The sequence below is a fragment of the Xiphophorus maculatus genome, chromosome 12 (assembly GCF_002775205.1).
Source record: "Xiphophorus maculatus strain JP 163 A chromosome 12, X_maculatus-5.0-male, whole genome shotgun sequence".
NCBI lineage: Eukaryota > Metazoa > Chordata > Actinopteri > Cyprinodontiformes > Poeciliidae > Xiphophorus > Xiphophorus maculatus.
Genome location: NC_036454.1, coordinates 10,363,108 through 10,381,332, shown reverse-complemented (window position 1 = coordinate 10,381,332; position 18,225 = coordinate 10,363,108). Strand labels below are relative to the sequence as shown.

The following is an 18,225-nucleotide window of genomic DNA, read 5'->3' as shown; positions in this document are numbered from 1 at the left end:
TCATAAATTCTACTAAATAAATCCTACAGGGGAATGTTCAGTCATGGGCAGTTCTAGACGGGGGCCAGCTGGGGCCAGTGCCCTTGTAAAACTGGTCCTGGTTCCTGTTATGGCCCCCTGTACTGAAGAGACAGTAGGAAATAATTATTTTAGATTCACTTGTATTAAGGTAGGATCACAGCTTTCTGGAACCTGCAGCCCTGAAGCAACATCTTTGGCTCTCTTAATAAATTAAACAACGAAATATTGCCCTATTTTTTTGTTTCATACTTTTGAACAAAAACCTCTCCTGCTCCCTACCTCTCCCCCACTTAACCTGCATTGCTAACAAATAGGGTTATCTTTTCAAAGTACAGATTTAAATCAAGCTCAAAATGCTGTGGTATGACCATTCGTGGTTGAAAACTCACCAACATGGTTGAATTAAAACAATCCAACAAGGAAGAACGGGCCAAAATTCTTCAGCAAATATATACAATATTTGTTGTCAGATATTTCAATTGCTTAATGTTTCCACTGAGACAGGAACAGTCAATTTGGGTTTAGTTGATAATTATGATTTTACATGGGGTAAGGACGGTCTGGACATTATTTTCCAAAATAAATACTTATTTAGAAACTTCATTTTACATTTACATGGGTTATCTTTGACCAATGTCAAAATTAGTTTCATCTAAATCATGTAAGTATAAGAAAAAGGGCAAAAAGAGAATACATTTGTAAGATGGCATTTTTTTTTAATGATAGAGCAATAAAGTTCTTTATTATAAAGAAAAACTTTATGAGATAAATTAGCCAAAAAATATACAATACCTATATCTAAATCAATCTTATTTTCAGCTACCTTTTGAAAAAAATAACAGAAATCATCTCCTCCAACGGCGTTCCCCCAACATTCAATGTAAACACAATCCAAAAAACTTTGGGCTGGAAAAAAAAGGGACTGGCAACAGGACTTCCCCATCACAGACGGGGCAACCCTCCTCTGCATGGCAAAAATATCAGCGCCAACAAAGTGGAAACAGAAACAGAGCCCTGTGTGTTTATCCTCACTCATTTCAAAATGTTTCTGTCATGTGTGTGACGTAGTTCCAGGAGTATTTGCTCCAACTACATTAAGTGTTAGAATCGTTTTCGTTCCCCTCCTTCCTCTTTTTTGAGTAAATTTGCTGTCTTCACCAAAACATGCATGATGCACATATGTTGCTTAACCAGAGTGTTTGAAGTCTCTTCAGTAAGTAACTCAAAAATAGCAGAGGGTAATGTTTCACTTCCCTAAAAGCCTGAAAGGCTTTTGGCACCCTGCGCCGGGGAAATGCAAACATAAGAGTGCAAAAAAAGAGTAATTCATTTTGAATATTAGTGAACAAAATAAGGTAGAAAACAAAATTTAAAATGTGTGCTCTAGAAATGATGTAATATATACCAAAACATTCATATTACTTACTGAAGAAATGGACATTCCCTGCTTATATACATACATGTAAAAACAGTTTCAACAGTTCTAATTACTTCACTGGAAATGATTTTAGGCATGACTTTCATTAGCTTTCAGTTTTGATAAGTTCTGGGTCTTACTCACCCTAATCAGCCAATGGAATCACAGAACACAAGAGTGCTACTGAATATAAGCACCGGAACCAAATATTAGAGTAAAAAAAAAAACCAAAACGACTGAGACATACGTTTAGTTTGTTCTAGCTATTGCCATCACATTTGGTAGAGACACAGCTAACACAAGTAACAGAGATGACTGTGTCTGTGATATCACTACCACAGAAAGTCTAAATACAACTTTCCTTACCACCATTTTACCAGCAAACGTACCTCCCAGTGTTGTTCAGAAAAGTCATATGTTGTTACCAGCGTCTGATCTTGTTACAATAAAGTAAAAGCCCAAACTTTGTATTCTAAAGCAGACTGTCCACACTTATAAACTGCATGGACAGAACATAAAGCTGTAAGGATTCTGAGAAACCACTTTATGAATCGCTGTGTGTATGAATGGCTGAGTGAGGAGTCATCGCTAACAGATTCTCAAAAACTCAACTTTTCTCTTGTACCTATAAAAGTATTTACGCTAATCAAACGTTTTTGACATTTTGTCTACTATTGTATTGTTCTGGCATTTTATGTGATAGACCAGCGGAATATCATATAACTTGAAATTGACAATTATACAACATTTTGCCAGCTTTGCAAACTTTAAGTCTTGCCTTTTCCTGGAATATAACTGAGCCATAAATATTATTTAATCTAAAGTAGTAATTTGTAACTGAGCTGTATGTTTAAGTTTGTCTATCTGGAATATGCTCTGTAGGCTCAAATGCAGTTTATTCCAGGACTGCCTTTGATTTAGCTCAATCCATTGGTCTTGTACTTCCCTAATATTAAATCAATTTCCAATGAGCCTGGTCTACCACTAAGTTTCAAATTTCTGGAAATATATAGTACATTTCAGAAAATCTGAGATGGAGTGTAAACACCAAACACCTCATCAGAAAGGCCCAAATGCAATAAACAAAAAGATTTAAAAAAAATACCCTTCTATTGTGCCACAGAGATCATACTGAACAATTAGTGGAGAATTATGAAGCCTGCACAATAAATTGTTATTCAGAAATGCCAACGAAGTATCTGTCCGTCCATCCATCTCAAATCTTTGCTGACCACGAGGAGATATTGCATGTGGCTCTCTGTAAATTGGCAAATAAAAACCAAAGAGCAGATTTACTAACTTGAGGATTTCTACACTGGAGCTAAACACAATATGCTACTTGTGTTTTTAACTGAATGTTTGAATGACTGATGCCATTTTATATCCACAAAGAATTTGCTCAACTTTCAGTTTCCTTATCATGACTGACGGTCAATTAATGTTTCAGATTTTGTTTGACAAAGCTTGTCTTCAAAAGAACAGGTGCAACATTCATCAAGAACTTCGAGGCGAAGGGTTCAGCTGCTGTCAAGAAGGTTCAACCCTGTCCAAGAGTGTTCAAAACGCCCAGCACTGATCCTCCAGTTCAGTTCTGGTCTGAAAATAAAATAAAACTTTGGCTTAATTAGTAAGAAGACTGAAGATGATCATGAGTTTCTGGGAGGTTGTTTACCTCTCTGTACTTGGTTTGAACCGTCCAAGGCCATGCAGATGCTGAGCTGTGAGAAAAGCTGATGGGAAATCCAGAGCTTACATAACTGGTGAATATTAAAGTGATGTACTTATCTTTTTTCTTCAATTCCCTGGACTAGCCCGGGGAGTCATTGCTCCTTTTCTTTGCTTAATTTCTTAATAAAATGATCTAAATGCACTTTGATTTGTTGTTGACTCAGTATTTCACTTTAAAATAGGTTTTATTAATCTCCATAACAAACAAACCATGAGTCCCTGTAACCTTTAGGAATAATTATCAATCACTGTTGTTACGTTGAGAAGACATATGCAACCAAAACCCACTGTTTCAAAAAGAAAATTAAAGCCTAAGAGAATGTTTTCATTTAAGAGAATGAACGCAATATATTTGTTTTCACAAAATGGAAAGTGGGATTTTAAATTACTCCCCGTCCAATCTGTCCTTTTCTGACACATCCTTAGCTCCAAGTGTCTCCAAGAAATTGTTGAGCATTTGAGAACATGTGGGGAACAGAGGAGCCTGGTATATGCCAGAAACAGGAAATACCATGCCTGTCTCAACAAATCTGAGTTTTGTCTGACCAGAAACAATAAAGAATATTTCTTTTTTTTTTTAAAAAAGGAAATAACCTTGTGTTTTGTTAAATCTCATGATTTACAGTTTAGGGGCATCCCAGTCAATCTCTTCCCTTATTATCCAAAATGAGACCTTCTGTTGTAAATGTATGTAACATATATTTACAGGTATATATTTTTGTAGTTTTGGTGCTGTTTTTTGTAGTTTCAAGTGACAGAATCAGTATGTATAACACTAATGACCCAGGCACTTGAAATGATTGATTTTTAATTACATTTCTGTAATTTCCCTCCTCTATAGCTACATTCTAAAATTTCACATCTATGCAGACATATATAGAAAGTGTTTGTTCTGAATTTGGCAACTAATAATAAAAACATGAATACTTTATTAGCCGTTTAATGGACATCATTACTTGAGAAAGTTCATGGCTAACATATTGATGGACAAGTTCTAACATTAAATTCACAGTCTGCTTAAATACTGTTTCAATGTATTCTATATACCAGCTTTCCATCTTTAGAAAGTTGTTTTCATAGTTCAAAGGTCACATACATGATTTATCAAAGCTGCTTTTCAAATTTGTGTAAGAATTTCTAAGCTATACCGCACTTGGTTTAATTATCAATTATTAATCAAAAAAAACTTTTGAAAACAACTTCAGTGTCAATGTCTTTAGTTAAGATTTGTAGTAAAATATGTATAACAATTTTTTTTCTTCTATGCCTTCCATATTTTATGTGGTGTTACAACAGTGGTGTTTGTTTTTCATTGTGTTTGGAAACATAATTGCCTTGCAATTCATCTTTGTCAGTGCTCCTTGATAGAAGAGAGATTTCTTAATACTTCTGCTACTGTTTTAAGAACTTAACATTTGAGTATGATGAACAGCTGCAATGATTTTAATTCGTGAAAAAACAAAACAAAGCTGCATATATAAAAGAAGTTAAAATGTTATCTTTATTACACAATTAATTCCACCAATACATTTTTGATGCATGGGTACTGCAATATGAAGAAGGCAGCATGAGAAAGAGAAGCTTGTGCAGGTTCTACTAAATTCTGTTTGCTTTAACTGTATAATAACATTTTCTGTAAAAAGTCCATTTTCTTGTTCCAACCCAATTGGTAAATTTAAAAGCAGGTTATGTTTGTAACCAGAAATACACGACTTAAATACAGTGCTGATTTGAGAAACACTCAGATGTCGTCATGTTAGTTAATTTGCTTCGTTCTTTGAAGCTTCATCAAAGTTTTCCACAAGATCTGAAAATGCAAAAAGAAAAAGGAAGTAAGAATAAACAGCAAATGAAAACAAAGTGTTACTGGGTATTATATTTAAAACTATACAAACAGACTAGAAAGAAATAAGAATGAATTAGTACAATTACAGTATAGGAATAAGTGAATTCAGAATTCTTTCATAGTTTATGTTAGAGATAAAGGTTTGTCTTGGCCTTCTGCAAACATCAATTCAGGCAAACAATGGTAAAAGTATTTAAAGCATAGATTTGAACTAGTCCTCAGTAGGCTCACTCATTTTATTGTTAAAAATCCAGCTATTTTTAAGGGCTTTTAGTGTGCAACAATTCAGCAAGATACACCATATTTATAAATAAATGAGATGCAAATTTTCTTGCTTACCAGGAACTTCGTCATCTTCCTCTTCGGCAGCAACTATGGGAGCTTTGTTGTCTCCAGCTATGATGAAAATTAGGGAGTTTCATTATTAGACGCCATACAACACTAGTGACAGAGAAAACCAGGGCAGGGATATTTTGTGGTGTGTACCTGGTTTGGGCAGAGTTTCTGCTAATCTCCTGAGGCTGGTAAGACTATCAGCTCCCATCTGGTTGAGGATTCCCGGAAGCATCTCTGTTAGCTGTTTATTCTCAGCATGCCCTGTGATCGTAAACGTGTTGGCAGCCAAGGAGGCCTGAACCTTTGGGTTATTGAAGTGGATCACCGTCCCCTGGTTTGTGAACATATTCACCTAGAGTGAAAACAAAAAGGATTAAAGATATATGAACAGAAATATGGCAGCTTTGCTGTTAAAAGAACAACAGCTTTCCATCCCGAGTCTTTTCAAACACCTCAAACTGTAATTACCCTTCTTAATGATTTATTTCTACTCATTTGAAAAGTCAACAGTTTGGTCTAAAAAAGTAAACTGGTAAGTAACCAGTATAATATTACTGGACCCAAAGGGGTCATCAGAACAGAGCACAATTTTCATTAGATAACTTTAATCTGCCATAATTTTCCAATGTATTGCAAAACTATTTATGCCCTTTGAACATTTACATTTTCTCATGTTACCAAAACAAATTTCAATGTCTTTTATTTCCGATAGATCAATATAAAGTAATGAATGATTGCGAAGTGGAAGGAACTGATCAAAGTTAAAAAAATAAATAAACACAAATGAGTATCTGAAAAGTCTGGAATACATGTATTAATCTCCCTGTCTCAGCATTTTGTAGATGCATCTTTTGGTGAAATTATTGCTGCAAGGCTGACATTTTTGCCCATTCTTCTTTGCAAAATAGCCCAAGTTAGGGTTGATTAAATAGAGATTGTCTGCCAACATGAATAGATTTACATTTGGCCTTTGACAGAGCCATTCTAACGCGTTAATATGCTGTGTTCTAAATCTAAAACATTGCCTTGTTAATGTTTTAGCAGGTGTAGCTTATGAACCTTTGATAAAATACATTGAGAAGGGAATATGGACGATTCTGACTTGATTAAACAGCAAAACTAGATGAAAAAATGCAGAGCCGAGAAGCGCATAAGTGCGGCACACATTAACGTCACATGCAACGCATCCTGTCCCCTCAACACAAAATGGAAAATGACTTGCACAAGGGCCACATCATATACAGCCTGTATAAAAACAAGTAAAATATTCTGAAACATGACCATGAAACATATTAAGTTTCCAACTGTTGGCAGAAGTTGAAACAGTCGATCATACGCTCCATGTCAATAATACATTCACTGAGCAATGTGAAAACACCTCAATAACTAAATGGCTAATCACAAAGTTCATTGCAACTTTTACAGCAAAGGTTATATGACCACTGAATGTCGTCAAAAATCAGGGCTTTCACACTCTGGAAAACTCTTTGGGTAAAGCGTCCCATCTCCAGGGATTTCAGTTCAGTTTTAGTTGCAATTTAAATGGAAGATATCAAGTCAATTTTTACTTGTAAATAAAGTCAGTTGTGTGTTACGTTTCCAATGTGGAAAGGCCCACAAACATTTACCGTACCTCTTCAATACCAGAGATGTTGTTAACTCCTAGTTTCTTCAGTGAAAACTGCAGCTTCTTATCATCTGCTGTAGCTGTCCGATGCACCACCTTCTTCTTTCTTCGGGCTGACCCCTACAAAACAGTGAAATTAGCTTTGGCAAATGATTCAGAGTCTAACTATTACTTGGCAGCATGTAGGCAACTTACCTTACCACCTATGCGGACCTGCTCCTGCAGTTTGGCAAGCTTCTCTTGGTTCATTATCGACTCCTTCATCTTAAATATAAGAGAACAGGCACAGATTTCAACAACAATTCTACTGGTTATTAGCAGAACTCTAATGAAATGCCAAATAAAAAGCTGGAGTAATAGAAGTTACTTACACCTTCCTAACACCAGTTATACGAGACAGAAAGTAACACAACTCTACTACACTTTTCCTTTGCTGTAGTAGAGACACGGTGGCTGTTTGGAAATATTTCCTAATATTCACAAAACATGAACAGCAATTACATGGAAGCTGATAAACTTAAATGACTTGTATTTTTATTTCATTTTATTTATTTTATATTTAGGTCACATCTAACAATGTAATTTCACATTTGTGTTGTAAATTTTATACCACAAATTATTATATTTGCTTATATTTAATGGAGAATAATAATTTTTTCCTTGGGGAACAATAAAGTTTATTCTGATTCTGAAATGACATGGCTACTAAGCAGTCCATTGCAAGTTTTACCTGAGCTTTGGATAATTACTTAGACAATACCAGCTTGTTATACATGGACTACTCAAAAAAGTGTAGATCAGTGGTCCCCAAACTGCGGCCCGCCTCCACATTTGGTCCGGCCCCCTGAACAATACCAGAGTATTTTCATATATGTGCATTTTTATTTGATAAGTTGGACTTTTGCAATAAAATAAATGTTCCTTAGTAATGAACTTTATTTATTATTAACTATTAGTTAGTAACTGTTTTATACATGCATATAATTGACCCTAACCCTTTTTTTTATGTGGAGAACCCAGTGTTATTTGGTTATTATTTATTTCATAAATAGTGTTATTTCCTGACTTTTGTTCTCTGAAGAATCCAGAAAAGGTTATTTGATTGTGCTTTCTGAAAAACAATACATTTTTATGTTTAGCACTCTTACAATCGTCACACTTTTTCTGTTACAGACTGACCCCGGCCCCCCATCAGAGAAGGGACAAGTTATGTGGCCCTCACAGGAGAAAGTTTGGGGACCCCTGGTGTAGATAATGGGAAAAATTTCAAATATTTTGCATAATAAGCAGGAGAAAATGTTCACAAAACTTTCTAGGTTTTTATTTTATTCATGCTTACGTCTGTGCATCAAGTGCTAAGCAAATTATTAATTAATTTGTAAGTACTATGACACAGTTATACCATAGGAATCTCATTCCAATCCAAGCTTAGCTGAAATTAAAACATTTTTTCTGCACAATTTGAATATTAGCTAATTTCTAGGAATTACTTCTGATTCTATTCTGAAAGTATTATTTTAAATGACATATTGTATGGAGGGGAAAATGGTATAACACTTCCAACTTTCAATATCAACAGAAATTGCCCCTAACGTGGTACTACATGCGTGACCTAGCAGTTCGCAGGAAATGGTAGACATGTAATCAAACTGGAAGTATTAGAAATAAATCCCCCTCAAATCTCCCTTCAGTTTTTGCCCTTTCACACAGAAAACCAACAAGAATGCACAGCTGTCATAAGGCCCCGAAAATAGCGTCACACTTCAGAGCCTGTCTGCAAGTAACGCATGAAGCAGAGTGAGGAGGTTGGCAACTACAGCTTTAGCAAGGGAGACGCAAACCACAAACCTATTGGGTTACAGCATTTTCAAATAAGGCCAATGAAACAATGTTTGACACAGGGTGATGCCGTATTACCCGTCCTTCTAATTTCAGTTTATTTTATTAACATACCTAGTCATAAATTTTGTGTACAGTCTAAATTACATCAACGGAACATGTTAGTTAGCAAAGCCAGCTAAAGAGCTAGCTAGGGCCTCCTCAAACAGACATTAATACAGAAGAAAGGAGTGTGTTTTTCCCGCATTAGGTTTCTCAAGCTGAGGCAGAATTATTTTTTAGATGCTACACTTACAGTAAAATTATATGTCAAAATTTAAAAAAACTGAAAAACAGCGATGAGCATACCTGGAAGTCTGTAAACACGCGGCTCACGCAATAAGCGATGGAGGCAGAAAGGAGGGAGCCCAGGAAGTGACGTAAATTAAAGCGTAAAACAAACATAAAAAAATATTAAGTAGAGAGAAAAACTAATCTTATATTTAACCGAAAAAATATTCAAGCATCTTGTAGACAATTTAATTAAAAAAAACAGTAGAAACAAAAACTTACTTGCAATAGTCTATCGGTTTCATTGCGGAAGTAGTTACATTCAAACATGGCGTCCTCCTGTTCGCCGAGAGGCAACGTGATCCTTCGATAAAATGAGAAAGTTTTCCTTCACTTTAGATAACAAAAGACTGTATACTTTTAAATCAGCCCTGTTGTAGGTGAAACGTATCTGCACGCTAGGACCATTTTTCTAATCAAAGGTGAGAAAATTCTGGAGCCGTTTCTGTGTAAAATATTGGTCGTATAAACAACAGACGTTTGAGACATTCATAATCACGTGCATTATTTCAGTTTAAAGAACACAAAGTACTGTTTTTTTTATTTGTTTATGAACGATCTAAATATTTAATTGATTGTTGCCCGAGCCTCATCGCTGATATCATGTTGTAGTTTGTTAGACAATATAGATAACACAACATGGGTGATACTTCAATGTCTAAGCTAAAAACTATTAGACGGTGAATCTTTTAGATTTAAGGGTGTAGTATATTTGTTGAACAACAAAAACTTAAGCACTGTATGTTTTGTCCAAATCCAATGACTAACGAATCTTTCACTTAAACAAGGAAATCCATGAAAAATACTACAATGCGTTGTCTCTCAAATCAAGTAATTAACTGCAAAATTAAAGTCGATGTAGGCAATGCCACTTGTGTAATGTCCATAAATATAAATGTCGTATCATATTTTAAGGTAGAAGTTAGTAAACTAACGGAAAAGAGACCTAATTTATTTTTATGACAGCTATTAAAAAAGTCCAATGCTGTTTTTATTATTTCTCTCAGATAGCATGTTTTTGTTCAATTTAATTTCTGTTCTTAATTATAGCCCAAACTGCCATATACTTACACTCATTAGCCAATTTGTTAGGTACATCTTTTTAAAAACCAGATTGGATCCCTTTTGTCTTTAGAACTGTTTCAAATTGTTCCATGGCACAGGTTAAACAAAGCACCAAAATCTGGTTCATATTAACATTAACGTTTGGATATGTCGCCTGCACATCCATGATGCAAACCTCTTGTTTTATTGTGCTCACTTTTAACTTCAGCAAGTCATGTCGAAGTGCCCAAATGCATTGGGTTTCAATGGCTGATTTACTGTTTGTCTTAATAGACAATTGAAAATGTGTAAAGTACTCAGTAAGTGTATAGTTTACTTCTAGTATATGTTTTCTCTTGCAATACATACATTTTGAAATTAATTTCAAAATTATAATCGTATTCATAGAATTTTTTGCTTAATTTCTCCCTATAATATGTGGAGTAGTATGAACAACCCTGGACCTTTTACTCAGCTGTTGAAACGTGGTGCAATATGTAATTTTTGTGCAATCTGTAATTTTTGTTTTCATTTCAGAAGTAAAAGAAAAAGTATAATTTCTTAACTGTAAACTCTTTAAATGCTAAGATTCCTCTTGAACTGCTGTTTCCTACTGTGTGTATGCAGACGCTTCAACAAGCGCCATATAGATGGCTTCATTTAAACCCACAAAAATCCCAGTGTATCCAAAGCTCGGAGAAAAAGTCACACAGGACACTCTTTACTGGAAAAACTACAAGGTGAGTCACACCTGCTATGGGCTCCATTTCATGTTTTTGTGGGTGAAAAAAATTTATTGAACAATTTGTGATCTCAAGCTTTGAAGGGATCCTTTGCCTGATATGTTTCCCCTTCCTCCCACTTGTAGGCTCCTGTCCAGATAAAAGAATTTGGAGCAGTCTCAAACATCGACTTCTCTCCTGTGGCTCCTCATAATTTTGCTGTGACTGCCTTCACAAGAGTAAGTAGGCTCTGTTTGCATAAATTCTAGGTACTGGTAGTTCACCTTATGACATTGTTGATTTTCATATTGTATTTTGTTTTTTACCCAGAGGATATGGATCTTATTTACACAGACAATAACAAAAGGGAAGGAAACACAAAGTTCCCATTCCGTATTCTTTACTTTGTACAGTTACTATATTATAATTAAAGTTTCTACTGGTACAGGCTCTCAAATTTATGAAACTAAACAGCAACCCTAAAGCAATCTGATAAACAGTTCTGTTTTGAAATAATTTATTTGTCTATGAGTAAAGGATGCACCTCTATTTTCCCAGTTTCTTCATGTTCTAACTCTCACTTTTTTTCTCAGGTCCACCTCTATGGGCCCTTCTCTCAAGAGCCTGTCAAAACATTTACCCGATTCAAGGACACTGCGTATTGTGGAAGATTCAGGTCAGATGGCCAGCTGCTCGTGGCGGGATGCGAAGACTCGGTTGTCAGACTTTTTGATGTCAGCGGCAAGGTGGCACTAAGGATGTTCAAAGGGCACACAAAGTGAGTCTCATATTTTTAAGTTTCTGTGATTAGGTTATAGACATTTTAGTAAATTCTTGCAAAGGAAGTTTGCAAGAAAGTCTTTCATTAAGGTGAAATTGTGTGGTGTCTCTTTAAGACTCTTTCTTTATTGTTCAGTTGCTCCAATCTATCTAAAATAAACTAGACTTAGGCTGGTTACTTCTAAACCTGTTGTTATGCATTGGCAGTCCGCCAGCCCAAAGAAAGCTTGAATACTTTTTCCTTTTTCATAGGAAACAGAAGGTTTTTGAAAATATTTCCTGCTGTGAAAAAGACATTTATAGGCAACACAAGGGGAGAATTAATCATTTTTTTTAAGATACAGCACAGTTTTGAAACTGCAAGCTATGTTAATATATCAAAAATAACTGTAAATAACATTATAATGATTGTTGTAATTAATTGGTTATTCTTTTGCCGCAGGATTATGCTTGTTTTTTGTGATGTTAAAGAAACAGCTATATCATGCTGAACATTCTTGTTATAAATCTTTGATTTAAGATAAGATAAGATTTATTTGTCATTGTTATCAACAGATTACAACGAGATTGAGATTTGCTCGACTCGAAAACATAATGGAGACAAATTGTGATATTTCTTAGCCAAGGCTATTATACTGTGAGAATTTCACATCTTCCTCCCTAATAGGAACTTTGTATTATCTATCAACATCAGCTGACCTTTGTCAGCGATCCATGTTTTCAAATGGGAGAGTGTTGGGTGAATGAAAATGTGGTGGAAGTCATTGGCTGATGACAACAAAGTTGAATGATGATTTCTTGAGTGATCCATCGACTGAAATTCATGCTGATCCCAAGAATTCTGACAACGATTGAGCTGCTTTTTCATATTTCTTAAAATCTTGCATACTGAAAACAATTTGAATTTAAATTAATTAGATTTTTTTTTTTTTACTCAGGGCCGTACATGTCACTGACTTCACCTCAGACCGTTATCAGATCCTCACGGGATCTGACGACTACACCTGCCGACTGTGGGACATCCCAAACGCAGCCGAGCTCAGCACCTACCAGGAACACACAGACTACATTCGCTGTGGTGTTACCAGCAAACTCAACAGAGATCTCTTCATTACTGGTGAGTCAAAAGGTCATTCTGCAGAGGAGTGGGAAAATGTCAAAGGGTCAAGAGGAAGTTAACCTTTTGTCTGATAAACAGCAATTTGCGGTGCCTTCTAGGTAGTTTCTAACTTGACTCAAAACATAAATAAAATAATAAAAATAGAGTCCATATGTCTCCTGTTACAGCTGACTGGCACCAACATAAATCAGATTTGTTTCTTTTTTGTTGTTGTTGTTGTTCCAGGATCATATGACCACACTCTGAAAGTGTTTGATGCCAGAGCGGAGAAGAGTGCGATTACCATGGATCATGGACAGCCAGTGGAGAGCCTCCTCCTCTACCCCTCTGAGGGACTCCTCGTCTCAGCAGGTTGTCAGCCGAATCATTTAGCATATTTATACAAAACACATTGAAGGTTCAGATTAATTTCAGAACCGAGCAGACAGCAAAGGTCCAATGCAGAAACTCAGTTCTACACTGCTCTGATTCATAGGGTCTAACTAAAATTTTGGTTTAGTTTTTTCTCTGGTTTTTCACTGTGCCTGATTTTGGTGTTTGTGATAGCACAAGACAAGGCAGCTTTGCAGATAAAAGATAGTCACTATGTTAATTTCTTTTCCATCAGAGATCTACGGTGGCCCTGAGGTGCAAACCACTTCAGCAAATTGAAAGCACAATTACAAATTACCAAAGCACTACAACATTAACAAAACGGAAGAGGTAGACCTAAGAAATCACTGATTGGACTACAGCTCGTTTTAATTTTGAACCGGAAGTTACTCTGGTGTGCTCCGTTTTAATGAGAACCAAAGCAAGTGGGAATACGGTCACGTCACCATGTATTGCCCAAACTGTGGAAAAGAGCTGGTTGAGCTGTCACCAAACTTTTGTAGCAGTTGTGGCAAGAGGCTTTGGATCACAGAGAACATTCATGTTTTTAAAAAACACGTTAAAGCCAGAATAACTTCCGGTTCAAAAGTAAAACAAAACAAACAGAGGTAACAGAAAGTAAATAAAATAGAAATTAGACAGAAAACAACTAAAACGGGGCACCTACAGGGCTTAATGTATTCTGTGCTACTAACATTGTTATAAGACTTAGATAAAGGGTGTATACCATTACAACTAGGAAGTAAGGGGAGCCCCACTCATGGGGGGGGGTCCAGAAATGGTGACCAGATTCTTGAAAATGTGATTTCAGAGCCTTTGAGAGTATGTCTAATTTTTTTTAGTTTCATGAACGAAATCTTTTATCCAATGAGACTGTGTGGGTGGGAAAGGATTCTTCCAATGCATCAGTATAATACGTCGAGCCAGTAGCGTGAGGAAGGCCACAAGATCAGCATGATGGGGTGACAGTAACTGGTTTTTGGTGAGAACCCCAAATAAAGCAGTAAGTGGAGAAGGCTGTACTGTGGTCGAGGTGATTACAGAAAGTGAGTCAAAAACAGATTTCCAAAATTGAAATAGGGAGAAACAGGTCCAAAACATATGGGAGTGGCTGGGCCCAACCCACACTTCACACAGCTTGAATCCACGTCCGGAAAGATTTGAGCCAGTTTGCTTTTGGACCAGTGTACTCTCTGGACGACTCTCCACTGAACAGTTCTGTGTTGGGCACAAATTGAAGAGGTGTGAATGCGTTGTAGAATAGTTTGCCACATTTCATTACCAATCTCTGTGTTAAGATCATCAGAGTTATATAGTTTTGATGAAAAGCTTTATGAGGTTTGTATGTCACACAAACATGTTAAATTTGTTGAGATTTGTGTGAACCATCCCAGTTAATTTTTACCAGTAAGCAAAATAAGAATATTTTAGTTCAGTTTTATATTGGCTTGCTTTGATCTCAAAGGAAGCTCTATATTTATGTAGTATACGTGCTTGGGTTATTTTGAAGTTTATTTGGAAATATTTGAAATACATGCTTAAGTCACAAATTTTGGTTGTCTTTCCTTAGGTGGGCGCTACGTCAAAGTGTGGGATCTGCTAAAAGGAGGTCAACCTCTGGTGTCGCTGAAAAACCATCATAAAACCGTCACCTGTTTGGCTCTCGGCAACAATGGAGAGAGACTGCTGTCGGCATCTCTGGACAGGTATAAGAACGTCAGATATAGTGAATTCCTGACATAAATGTTTAAAAAATTTAAATCTGACACTTTTCTGTTTGTCAAAGGTTGCAAATATGTACTGTAGTCACTGTTTTGAGACTTGTTGTGCATTCAAGTGGAAGTCCTCTTGTTGTTGCCACCTTCTGTAAATAAAAGGTGAATGATTGAAAATGTTTTAACGCGTGCACTATTTGTCTTTCAGGCATGTGAAAGTCTACAACACAACCACGTACAAAGTGGTCCACAACTTTGACTACGCTGCTGCAATCCTCAGTTTGGCTTTGGCTGTAAGAATAAAAGTTTCAGTAATATTCTGTGAAAACATTTCTTTAGATAATTGACACGTTGACAGCGCAGATAAGACAGGAATTAGACAAGGGCATTGTTTTGCACTCATCTTGAGCCAAAGTTGAAAACTTTTCTTTCTTCTCAGCCGGATGACGAGTCCATTGTTGTGGGAATGACCAACAGTATTTTAAGCATCAAACACAGAAAACACACTGAAGAGTCAAAGGAAATAATGAGCCAACAGAGACGCCGCCCTTCATATCGTGTCTTTGTGAAAGGAAAAAATTATGTCCCAAAACCAGTAGGTTTCTATGTTGCAGTCATCTTCAGCCCATCTTTTTCTGTAAGAATTATAACTGAGCTTTTGTTAATATTTCTAATTTCCTTGCTTTATACATTTACAGGACGACTATCTTGTCAGTAAGCCAGTCAAAGAACATTTGGCCAAATATGACAAGGAGCTCAAGAAATTTAATGTATCCAAAGCTTTGGATGCAGCCTTGGAGGTAAGAGTATTCTAAATATTCACAAGCATTTAAGTAATAAAGGTTTGTTTTTATTTTATCATGTTTACTTTCCCCCAATTACTCATTTATTTTCCACATTTGATAATTGAGGGCCCAAATTAACAAATAATGACTCAGTAAGCTGTTTTAAGCGAAGTTGTTTCTTCACTCTTCTTTTCTGATAGGTGTGGTTAAGAAGGAAAAAGCCAGAGATAACTGTGGGTGTAATCAAGGAGCTGGACCGAAGAGGAACTCTAAAGAATGCGCTAGCAGGAAGAGATGAAAAGCAACTCTCTCAGTTACTCCACTTTGTCATTGGGTATGAAGCAGAACACATATTATTTTTGGGGTTCAAATCAATAAAGTTGTGAAATAAAATCAGGGTGTTATAATGTACAGATTTATCAATTTAAAGTTTAAACCTTGATCATTTGTTTCTGTTTCTTCTTCAGAAACATTGTCGACACCAGGTTTGCCCCCGTCCTTTTGACGGCAGCTGAAATGATCCTTGATATCTATAAATCGGTGATTGGCCAGTCGGCACTGATCGACCAGCAGCTGCTGCGCCTACAGAACATCCTGGAGTCAGAGATCAACTTGGAGCGGGAGCTACTGGAGGTCCTGGGAATGTTGGACGCCATGTTCGCCACCTCCATCACTCGTAAGGAGGTGCCGTACTCCGACGTGGGAAGATCTAATGGGCTGGCTCAGGGAGAGGCGAGCAGTTCGAGACCCGAGCTTCAGGTCACTTGAGATCAAATGAGAGGAAGAATTGATTTTAGACTGGATTAGGATGATTTTTATAAAATCTCGATTGAAGGCATCAGAATCGTTTTCTGCGTATAAACAACACCAAACAAATATTTTTTAATTGGATCTGTGTTGAGTCCTACATTTTGTCTACTGGTGGAAGTGAGGTCTGCTGTGGGAATTCATTAGCTGTAATTTGTTATATTGCAGTATTTTATTATTAAACAAAGATTTAACATTTGAATTAACATTTCTCTCAAACCTCGAATGAAATTGGAATATTAAGGTCTGTATGCTGGATATAGCACAAAGTTCACAGAGATTTCCCTACTTTTTATGCTCGACACCAAGGTAGGCTACAGAAAACGTTACTTAATCTAGCTGTATAATTTCAACTAAAAGTAGTAGTTGTTATCCAGCTTTTGGACAAAAGCCTAATATGCACAAAATAACCTAAAAATTGAATATCTAGAGCAGTTGTTGCAGGGTGATCAGTCGGTTTGATTGGTTCTAATTCTTAATCAGTTACTTATTCTCCTGTAAAAACAGTTTTTGACCTTTAAAGATGTCACACAGCAACAGGGTCCGTTTTTAATAAAACACTTTTTCCAGACTAACTGGATTTTGTTTTATAGATTTCATATGTTGAAATCTACTAGTGATATCTTCCAGAATAAGGCGAAGGATCAAAAAACAGGATATTTTTCTTCGACGAGATTAGTTTTTTGCCCTTTGTTTAGACGCTACTGGTATATCAACCAATCGCAGCAGAGCAGGCCTCCCTCCCTCCATCTTATCCAGTTTCACTCTAACCCATGTTTGTACATGGGAACCAAATGAAAACATTTTCTATGTGGAGACCTTCTGAATGTGTGGATCTAAAAAAGTCATATTTGATGTAATTTGAATAATTGCAGTAAGCATCAATTGTAAACGTCAGTATGTGTTTGAAGTACTTTCATAATGTCCGACACTCTTATAAGCAGAGAAAAATAAATGTTTTTTTCTTAAGTGTTACTGGCTTTATTTGAGTTGAAAAGAAAATTTGAGACTAGTCTGCTTTTTATGGTACAGTTCAAAAATATTCAGACTCCTTGAACTTTCTACACTTTGTGAAGGTGCCTAAGATAAGGTAGACTAATTGTGAAATGGGAGGAAAATGGGTGTCATATATACCAGATATAATGCGTATAAAACCAGAAGTCATTGCCACTATTCCGCTCGATTAAAATCTCAATTCACACAAAATCTGGGCTTTCTCTCTCTGATTCCTCCGGTTTAATTTCTACCGGTCCAATCAGCGAACAGAAGGAAAAAATGTGAATGATGACCAGTGTTGTATAGTAACGAAGTAAACATATTTCACTACTTTACTTAAGTATATTTTGGAGTACTTCATACTTTCCTGGAGTATGAAAATTTTTGATGACTTTCACTTTTACTTCACTATATTTCTGAACTTAATTGCGTACTTTTACTCCGATACATTTTCAATGTGTGGTTTAGTTACTCGTTACAAAAAAGCGAGAGAGAGAAACGCAAGTGTTTTGATCCCACCTACTGATTAGCAAGTAGCAAGCAGGCTACCGAACAAAGTCCGTAGCCTGCTTGCCTGGGCTTGTTCATCACCACCAATAGGATACACCTGTTTCGCTTCTCCCATTAAACACAAAGCAAGTCTCGCAATCAGGAACAGCCACATGGAGGAGGAGACGGAGACCACCTACGTCGGACACGGCTCCAGGGGAACCACCAGCTGGTGATAGGGTGACCAGACG

The 18,225-nt window shown here is 36.4% G+C and overlaps 2 protein-coding genes across 2 annotated transcripts; one reads left to right on the top strand and one right to left on the bottom strand.

The window, feature by feature from the left end:
• Positions 1–4,647: 4,647 nt before the first annotated feature.
• On the bottom strand, positions 4,648–9,281 carry LOC102222054 (transcription factor BTF3). Its single transcript, XM_005794835.3, has 6 exons — positions 9,163–9,281; positions 7,171–7,239; positions 6,982–7,095; positions 5,499–5,700; positions 5,352–5,408; positions 4,648–4,973 (listed from the first exon to the last, which is right to left on the bottom strand). The coding sequence occupies exons 1-6, from the start codon at positions 9,256–9,258 to the stop codon at positions 4,927–4,929; spliced, it is 585 nt and encodes a 194-aa protein (XP_005794892.2). The 5' UTR covers positions 9,259–9,281; the 3' UTR covers positions 4,648–4,926.
• Positions 9,282–9,405: 124 nt separating this feature from the next.
• Positions 9,406–17,459, top strand: utp15 (UTP15, small subunit processome component). Its single transcript, XM_005795002.2, has 12 exons — positions 9,406–9,566; positions 10,816–10,928; positions 11,057–11,149; positions 11,504–11,688; positions 12,629–12,807; positions 13,036–13,161; positions 14,753–14,888; positions 15,106–15,190; positions 15,337–15,492; positions 15,596–15,697; positions 15,883–16,016; positions 16,150–17,459. Exons 2-12 carry the CDS (start codon positions 10,839–10,841, stop codon positions 16,448–16,450), a joined length of 1,587 nt encoding a protein of 528 aa, XP_005795059.1. The 5' UTR covers positions 9,406–9,566; positions 10,816–10,838; the 3' UTR covers positions 16,451–17,459.
• The last annotated feature ends 766 nt before the right edge of the window (positions 17,460–18,225 follow it).

Coding starts and splice junctions, on each gene's coding strand:
- LOC102222054 (XM_005794835.3), bottom strand. CDS start 9,258: ATGTTTGTTTTACGCTTTAATTTACGTCACTTCCTGGGCTCCCTCCTT. Junction 7,096..7,170: donor AGGTCCGCATAGGTGGTAAG/GTAAGTTGCCTA, acceptor ACTGTTTTGTAG/GGGTCAGCCCGAAGAAAGAA. Junction 4,974..5,351: donor GGAAGATGACGAAGTTCCTG/GTAAGCAAGAAA, acceptor TTGCATTTTCAG/ATCTTGTGGAAAACTTTGAT.
- utp15 (XM_005795002.2), top strand. CDS start 10,839: ATGGCTTCATTTAAACCCACAAAAATCCCAGTGTATCCAAAGCTCGGA. Junction 11,689..12,628: donor ATGTTCAAAGGGCACACAAA/GTGAGTCTCATA, acceptor TTTTTTACTCAG/GGCCGTACATGTCACTGACT. Junction 14,889..15,105: donor CTGTCGGCATCTCTGGACAG/GTATAAGAACGT, acceptor TTTGTCTTTCAG/GCATGTGAAAGTCTACAACA.